General features: G+C 40.9%; 1 protein-coding gene across 1 annotated transcript in view; it reads left to right on the forward strand.

Moving 5' to 3' along the window:
• PIGG (phosphatidylinositol glycan anchor biosynthesis, class G) overlaps nucleotides 1–4058 on the forward strand; it is a 45676-nt gene extending 41618 nt beyond the window's left edge. Inside the window, exons 12-13 of the mRNA XM_010185792.1 lie at nucleotides 1151–1253; nucleotides 3925–4058. Of these exons, the coding sequence (XP_010184094.1) occupies nucleotides 1151–1253; nucleotides 3925–4058 (237 nt within the window). The remainder of the gene's footprint in view (nucleotides 1–1150; nucleotides 1254–3924) is intronic.
• Nucleotides 4059–9467: the final 5409 nt, after the last annotated feature.

The raw sequence follows: 9467 nt of genomic DNA on the forward strand, positions 1-9467 counted from the left end.
GTCTTGAGAGTAAACAGACCAGTTTTTTCAGGTAGTTGTTTATATGTCAGGTGCTTTGTTCCCATCATCATCTTCATGGTGCTTCAGTGGACTTTTTACAGTGCATCCATGTCTTCTTTCTTGTGCTGAGGAGTCCAGGACTGGATCCAGGAGCCCAGATGTGATCTCACCACTGCTTAGCAGAGGGAATGGAGCATCTCCCTCAGTCAGCTATTGATGCTTTCCCTAATGCAGGTGATGTTGATCTTTACACAAAGGGCAAATGGCTGGCTGAGAGACAACATGGTATCAACTGATACCCCCTGTCCTGGCTTACTGAGACAGAATTTTAGAGTCGGTTTTCTGTTAAGGAAAACTCTGATTTTCTAGGGACTACTACACTATTTCATGGAAACAAAGTGATAAGCCTTTGTTATAGTTTTCAGCTAATGCTGAGATGTGGTGATCAAGGTCTTCAGCGATTTTGAGACAAACAGGAGCAGAGGCTGGGGGAAGCAGAAACTCAGGGTAGTTGACCCCATGCTTACCCCAAGCTGACCAATTAGTACTATCCAATACCATAAGTGTCACATTCACTGTAAAATTGTGGAGTTTACTGGGGGTGGCCCTTCTTCCTTCTTCCTCCCTCTTCCTTTCATTGGTCTTGTCTTGAGAAGGACTTGTATACCGTCCTACTCCTGAGGCCTACTCCCCCACAGTATTGGCTGAGTATAACGCTGTGTTCTTTACATTAATACTGTTACTAATATTAGTTTTTATTGTTTTATTAAATCTATTCCATTTCAACACGTGGATCTCCTTTCCTTTTCCCAACTCCCTTCCCTGGGTGTGGAGGAGTCATTGGATGATAGAACAACTGTATAAACCACGACACCCCCATGTCCATCTGCTGCTTTTCAACGCAGCAGAAGTCCAGACTGCTTTATATATGGTTAATCCCCAGTCTGACCCAGCGCATAGATTTATTCTTCTCCAGGTGCAGAATGTGACATTTCCCTGTGCTGAACTTCATGCGTTTCTTGTCAGCCCATTTCTCTAGCCTGTCGAGGTGCCTCTGAGGGGTAGCAGACCCCTCTGCTGTATCAACCGCTCCTCCCAGTTCTGTGGTGTGTGCAGACTTGCTGAGGGGGTGTTCTACCCTGTTGTGCAGGTCATTAATGAAGATGTGAAACAGGATGAGCCCTGGTGTCAGGCCCTGGGGTTGATTGCTAGTTCCTGGCCTCCAGGTGGACTTTGTGCTGCTGACCACAACCGTGGGAGCCCAGGAGCTGTGTCAGTTTTCTTTCCACCTCTCTGTCCACTTTCCTAGCCTGGACTGCATCCGTTTGCCCATGAGGATGTTATGGGAGATGGTGTTAAAAGGCTCCTTGTGAGGTGAAAGTGCACTATGTACCGATAGCCCGTGTATATTCAGCCAGTGGGGTATGATGGGATAGAAAATAAGGACTTTCTGAAATAATACATTTGCTGTGGAAGTTTAATTGAGCACGTTAAAATCTGTGTCTTCTCTAATCTGAGTGCTGCAAAAAACTAGGGAATAACTTTTTTCTTGAAGAATTTCCATGAGCTTTGGAAAATGTGTTCAGCTGCTTCAGGATTAAGCTATCAGAGCATGATTCCTCTTTCCATTTGATCATGCTTATGCCAAAGTTGTTTTTTTCCTATACCAATAAAGATGTTTTTATTCAAGACCAGTAAAAGGTAACAGATTTGATAGCACATGTTGGTATTTTTTTCAGTTGTGTTAGTGGAATTACTGGGTGTTAGTGGTGTTTTGAAATTTTTCATTTTCATGACTAATTTTTTGCACTTTCAACTACCCTTGCAATTGAGGAGTTTTTTGGTTTTTAGAAGACTGGAAAAAGTAATTTCCATTTTAATCAGCTGCACATTGCGCTGTTGGATGTCCTGCATCATTTTCAGGGCATCCACCAAGGCCTCGTCACTCCACTGGCAATTTTGACATTTCTTCTATATGCGTTTCCTTTGGAAGTAATGAATCCCAGCATGATGCATTTTTCAGGAAACCTGAGGATATTTAAAAAACTACCTCTGACAAGGAAGTCTCTTGCACATGGACATGCTGCTGAATCACAGCATCCAAAGCTCAGAAGGGAGAAATCCTCCACTGTTTCATTGTGAGCCAGATTCCTCAATTGGTCTTTGTGCATCTCCCATCACTCTAAGATCTGGAAAATAAAGGGTGATAGTTACTTATCAAAACTTCTAGTAGAAGCAGACCAAAGCTTTTTTTTTTCCCCATGTTGTTTCCCATGTTGGCGCATACACGAGATGTGAAACAGAGCAGATCCAGATAAGGAGCTGCCTTTTTGTGTCCCATCAGATGTCTGTAAACTCCAACTTTTTGGAGACTCTTCTGAATTCAGCAATGGCTTAGCAGAAGTTTTGACAAATTCTTGCTTTCTTTAGTGCAGGGCCCTTTAAAAAAAATATCAATTTCTGAAGACTGTTGCCAACAGTCTTTTGCAGAATTTTTGGCTGTTGACTTGGAAAACCAAGGTGTGTGCCTATTCAGCATGCCCAAGACAGAATAAAATGATGAATGAATTGTATTAAAATGGGAGATTTTAGAAATAACAGTTTTGATTGTGGCCTATCTGTTTTCTGTATTTTTTAACTGTTTATCTATATTTCTCTATTTTTTCTATTTTCAAAACATCCTAGAGATGTTTCAAAAATAAAAGCAATTCTGCTAAGGGAAAAAGTTCTTTCAAGAGTCAAGATGGAATTTTCTTCCACTCCCAACTCCTTAGAGAACAAGTTTTCAGTTCTCTTTTAAAAACATTGCAAATACATAGTTTGCAGTTCTCTTTCAAAAATGCTGTAAGTACATTTACATTAGATGCCCTTTCTAGGATGCAGATTAAGAGTTTGACCAGAATATGACTTTTCAGATGTTAGCTTTGTTCTTTTATTCATTCTCTGAGGAAAAAACTGTTCTGCAGGTATGGAAATGAACAAATTGAATCTTACAAGGCTAAGACTTCATTGTTTGGTTGTTTTTTTTTCTTTGCCTTTCACAATTGAAAGCGATTATCTGATGTACAAAATACTAATGTAGAAAAGTAGAATGGTCGAGTTTATAATATTACAGAGGCTACAAATGTCCTTCAGAATCTAAGTGCTTTGTCTTCAGTTGGTAAATTTTTCCCAGTTTGTTCTGGAATAGGTTTTCCAGTCTGGGACTCTAGATCCAAGGATGGAAGAAAGTTCTTCCAGAAATTATGCTTAATTTCATGCACTCTGTATGTAGGCTTGCTCAGTATGTGGCATTCTGATCTGCACTACCAGGGAAAATTAAAAACCTAACAACCTACAAAGCCTACTTCTTCATCAGTTATTTTTCTTGGCTATACTTAAGTTTCTCCTTCCCTTTTCTTTGAGTTCAAAGTCTAGAGAATTGAATTGTTTTATTGATTTATTAGTGACACATAATTAACTGGCAGTCATATATTGATGGCACTCAATTAACTGGTAGTCACTAAACTATAGATGCAGGATCCATATGAGATAGAGATGAACGCTCATCAATTTCCATTCCATTTTGTATACCTGATTTGAAAAGATGGGACCCCCATCTCCCGAACACATAAAGGTAGCTTCCCCCCACGCTTTTCTCCTCGCAGTGCAGGTTCCCCTGTTTACTCACACCTCTTGTGACAGTAGCAGGCACTCAACCTTTTAGGTATTTATGTATATCTTGAGAGTATCATAGACTAGTGACCTCAGGAGAAGCCACAGATGATTTTGGGTGGTTATGTACACTTTCCAGCTCTTCCTTACCTGAGTAATTCAAAGTGCAACTCTAAAACTACCCACACTTCTTAAGATAGAGCTTTCTGGTTTAGTAACAGATTTTAATTGTTTGAATAAGCCATTTAATCTTTTTCCTTTATCTTGTAGGAAAAGCAGGGAAGTCTTTGCTTGATGACAGCTTTCAGATCCCTTTCCTTACTTCTGTGCCTTCCAGTGGAGGTGCACTGTTTTTACTGAGTAAACTACAGGTGTCCCAGATTTACTACCTGTCTTGGCCATGACCATCAACACTGAGGTCTTAAATTTTCACTGTCTTAGGAAAGGGTTGTGTTTCAGATAGTATATGTCACTTGTTCTTAAATACTGAATAATGATTAAGGAAGTAGAACTGGGCTGTTTCTGCTGGAGAGGTCCATCAAGTTCTCAACTTCAACACTGACCTGTGTTCAGCCTGCCTTGATAGCAGGCAGTCATTTGTTTACTACCTCTGGAGTGAGTGATATATGTGCTTGAATGCTGGGGAAGAGATGTGAAGAAAGCACAGCTGTGGGCATGATGTGCACTGCTGGCATAGATTTAAATGTCCTCTCTGACGTTCTTGAGTTCTCAAGTCTTGTGGTTACTAGAGCTACCATGATTAAACTGGCTAGGTTCAGAGTGGTGCTAGGTTTTTAATTTCCAGGTAGTCATAAACATCTAATGTAGCACACAAAAATGATAGTGGATTTATAGTTGAAATACAGAAATCAAAAAACACTGAAATTTGTTGTTGTTGTAGAGCAGATTTGATACTAAATTTAAACTGTGCTAGCTAAATGAGGCAGGAGAAGGGAGATATAAACTAAATATAAAACACTTCCACCTGGGAATGAGAGAGATTTGGAGAACTACTTTTTGCACATGTGCTGGTATAATTATGAGGAGAATGAGGTTTTTTTCCGATGTTACTGAGCCTGTATTAAATCTTGGTAGGCAAGAGGGTATATAATGACAAAAGCAGTAACTCTGTCTCGCTAAGTGTGGAATGTAAGTGATGGCCTTTTGAATATGATAGAGTAAAAATAGCCTTGTTCAAGATAGCATATTTAATGAATGAGGCAGGGTTATTTCAAAAAAATACTGTAGGGCCCTTAAAGACTTTAGGGAAGTATAGCTGTGAAATTCCTAAACGTACAGAGTAAACAAGGTTCATAGGAACAGATACTGTTTTTCATTAAACAATTGGTAGAGTTGATGACAGTGAGGGGAAGAAAAATGAAGTGACTGTGTGTGGAAGCTATTATTTTGATCTTAAGTAGGAGACCAAAAAAACACCCAAAAAACCCCAAATTAAGTACAAATGTGTTGAGCTTACACTGGGTTTTGCGCTCTGCACTTCATCCATGCCAGGCTGTGAGTGCATCTCCTGTCTAGGAGTTTAGTTAGTGCAGTTCAAGGTCATCTTCTGCACTGAGTGGAGGTGCTGAGAGTAAAGTTAGAAGGAAAGGCCTGACCCTCCTTTCCTTTAGGAGCTGCTTTTAATCTGGTCCTTTACTGCCTGTGCTGTGTCGCAGCTGTGTAAGCAGGTATGTCTGTTCCTGTCTCATACTTGATCCTGATCTGGACCTGGACCTGCTGGCAGGGCTTTCTGGCCTAATCTTGGAACTGCCTTGACACTGAAGACTTGCTGTATGATCCCTGGTCTGCTTCTCGCCCTGATCACTGTCTCTGGACCCAGTCCTGACCTGGGCATGCCATTGAGCATTCCCAGTCCTCCTGACTTAGTGCTCTCACCTGCTTTGTTTTCACACTCATTTCCCAGCTTGCCTTCCGTTGCAGAACCAGCTGGCCCTTCCTGCTCTCTGACAATGTGAACCTAAAAGGCAAATTTATTAAACAGTTGTAACTTACATGGGAGGACCACACATTAACTCATTTTTCTGGCCCTTTAGCAAGTTTTTTGTGCATAGTAAGCAGTGGAAAAGGTTTCTCACACAGGTTGTGCAGTCTTCATGCTTGGAGGGTTTCAGAACTTGGCTGGATATAGCCTTGTGTTGTTCATGTGGAGCTGGCTAAAGCCACTTCATTTTTTAGTCTTGTTTTAGTAGTTAGGATCTTTGCTTTATTTATTGCTTTGTGGAAATGGATGAAGAGAAGCAAAGTTAAAAATACTTCAGTATTGTCAAACAGATAAGAGATTAATACATTTAGTCAGAACACTACTTATTTGTCAGGATATTACTGCAAACTTGAGAACCTCTTGATGAATTTTTCAACAAGCTTGCATGATTGATTATTTTCTCCTAAGCTCTGAGTTGTCCACATCTCATAACTTACCAGTCACTTCCCAGAAGTATACAGTATCTTTATCATTGCTACTTGCCCTTCAGATGTGGTGAGAATAGAAATAAATATCTTGGTTGTTAATCTTAACTGTAGTAGCTCCTTAAAAATTTCTCTTGCTGTAAATATTTATTAAAATATTTAGTTACTCTGGATGAAAGCTCATAACTGAACAAAAATTCCATGTATTTATTTATTTGTCTTGCGGCTTTTTGTTCCTATCCTTAGAGCAGTGTGTCTGCAGAAGTGGAGAAAGAAAATACAGTCTCAAAACCTCTAAGACTTGTTTATACTTTCTGGTATTTTTTTTGTCACTGGAGGAGAACAGATTAGGTTTGTATATTTTCAGAATAATTTATGTCTAATTCATCTTGCCTGTAGGTAGAGAGATGGACTGAGTGACATTTTAAAGTGGCTTATAGCTTTTGCTTGTTATGGTTTCAAAGCATTGTAGGATAATTTGTGTTGGAGAGGACCTCAGAAGGCCCACAATTCAACCCCATTCTCAGAGCAGGGTCAGCTGGGAGATCAGACCAGGTTGCTGGAAACTGCTGGAAACCTCCAAGAATGGAGACAGCAAAACCTTTCTGGCCAACCTTTTCCAGTGATTTCATTTTTCAAATAATTAAAATTAATTCCTCATTCTATGCTTGTTTATAGAATTCGAGGCACTAGAAAGCCATACAATTATGTGAAGGGCTCAGTGGAAGTGCAGTCTGCTTTGTTAAATCAGTCATTAAACAAGCCAGAAGCAAGTATGCCAGTTTGGCCTTGCACCTCTGTCCTTCTCAGTTCAGTGAGTCATTGAGATACTGCAGGTAATAGCTCATATTCAGTGATTAATGTGATATCTGAAAAGTTTTCAGAAAAATCATTTCAGCTTTGAACAGGGTTTTAGATTTTTTTTCATTATTGTCTATGAAGGGATTCTCCTCTTGCTGTAGCAAATACACAGGGTAGTTTCTCTAGCCAGTGTTCTTGTATTTGTGCTTCATTGATCTAGATCATGATAGATTATCGTGGAATGCATTTTGTGCAGTAGTGTGTTGTCTCCTGTCACTTTCTGCCTTTACCACACAAAGCTATTGCACTGTTTGAAATGCTTCCATTATAATTCAAAATAAAAGCAGATGCTCTTGAGTTGTCAGTTATTTGTGTAGTGTGTGGAGTAGTAGAAGTCATAAGGTGTGAAAATTCAGTACAAAGATACAAATTAGTCTTGGAGAAAGATATCTAATTTGAAGAAAAAAGGCTTCTTACTGCTCAGCAAAACTCTTTCAATAGTAGTTGTGGAGCTGTCCTTGAGGCTCAGCAGATACTTGGTGAGAGTGGCAAATCTGGACATTTAACTTCCAGTGTTTTTGTAGTTGTAAGTGTATGGATCCAACTGTGTGCATCCTTGCTCTCCTTGTTCTACAGCTGCATCACTCTGAACAAAGTCAGAGATAGCTGGAGTGAGCCCTTTGTGAAAGAAACCACAGGGTGTTGGGGAGAAGGCGGAAAGCACTGTTCCTTCCTCCTGGTTCCTTCCAGAGGAGAGTACATCCTGTTGCTCTGTTGTGCAGGGCTGGTGACATGTACTCCCAGCTGCTGCATTTATTCTTGCTCCTCCTCACATGCGGTGGGATGGGGAGTTTCCCTGAGGTGCCGGGATAAACCGTGTGTTTGTGCAGGTGGAGCAAGCAGTGTGAAAGAGACCTTTCGGCTCTTTCAGATGAGTGAAATTGCCTGATATCTCAGTTTTGCTACTCTGCACACATCATACAGAGGAGGAGGAGAGGAGAGACATAATTAGATGTGATGGGGAAAAAGACTGTTGCTGTGGACAGAGACTGGGGGAAAAGAAAGCAGATTCTACTTGTCTCTGTCAAACTTTTGGTTGTCGAGGAGCAGCACCCTGCCCTGCTCTTGAAGTACTGCACCTGACCTTTCTGCTCTTTCTGTGTCCACAGTCTATACCCCTTAAACCTGAGGAGGAGCCTTGTTTGAGAGCTTTCGTTTCCTGTGTCATCTCAGAGGTCCTAGGGCACAGATAGACCTTTTCTTTAGCTGCTCATCATTAGTGATTCTTTGCTCTGCTCCTGTCATTGCTGAACATTATGCTAAATGCATAACAGTAACTTACTACAGTGGTGCAGCATAACCATAATTTACTATAGTGATGCATGGTGAAGGTCAAAATGAGGAAGACAGTCATAAGTCAAGATTTTTCTGCTGTATGATGTCTTTGTGAAATCCATACCTTACTGTCTTCTTACAGCTTCAGGCTCCTCTTACAGTCTGGGATATCTTCATGGTAGGATTCACAGGGACAGTGACTACTGATGATGAGCTCTGAATGGTTCTGTCAGCATGGATGGCTTTTTTTCTCCCTATATTTTAGAGCTGTTTCAGGAATAGGTATTTTGCTGTCCTTGGTGCCTAGTTACATGTGTACCTGATAAAAGCTACTTATTTTTTGTGCTGATGGTTTGACCTTGTCTGGACGTCATGGAAGTGCACCAAAATGGCTACACACACAAATAATGAGTTCAAACAAGCTTTTAATCTGCAACTGAAATCAAGCAGCCAAAACCTCGTTCACCAAAACAACATTCCTCTAACATTTAACAAATACAGGTTCGATGTGCTGGTTGGGAGTATTACCACACACAGCTGAGCTAAGCATTTTATGTTTTAGGCCAAATGATCCAAAATGCACACTCACTCACCTAAAAAGGGAGGACTCTCAATCTTGAGAAGTTACTTTAAGTGGTGTCCCAGCTCAAAGGAAGAGTCCCCAACTGCAGACCCGCTGCTCCGAGGAGGACCAACTCAAACGCAACCTCCGATGGGACCCCATGTATACCCTGGTCAGATGTGAGCTGTGGTCAAAATATGGTCATGTCAGCCCCCTATTGACTGAGGACCTCAACTTTCCTGCCTTTGACCCCCACCGTGTAGACCAAACAGGAGCCCTGAGGTGGGAGGCAGTCCTGGTGCGGCCAGGGGCAGAAACTTTGGTGCTGCTTTTGTTGGGTCTTTAGCAGGGTGGGTGCATTGGCCACCCTGGACACCAGACACCCACCAAGCCCCTTTATCACTGTCCCTCCTCAGCTGACCAGGGGACAGAAAGTATAGTGAAAGGCTCACAGGTCAAGATAAGAACAGGGAAAGATCATTCACCAATTACTTTACCAGAGTGCAGATATCACCTTTTGTTTCTAACAGTATAGCTGTTAGCACACTGCATAAGGAAGAGAAATAATTTAGTTCAGTAGAATACTGTTGTTTTTTTAAAATAAATGCAGACCAGACATATTTTGGTTTGTTTTTTGGATGCAGAGCAGTCAAATTATGTGTGAGAGATGTATGTGATGTGTTGAATT

The sequence above is a fragment of the Mesitornis unicolor genome, unplaced genomic scaffold, assembly GCF_000695765.1.
Source record: "Mesitornis unicolor isolate BGI_N332 unplaced genomic scaffold, ASM69576v1 scaffold1226, whole genome shotgun sequence".
NCBI lineage: Eukaryota > Metazoa > Chordata > Aves > Mesitornithiformes > Mesitornithidae > Mesitornis > Mesitornis unicolor.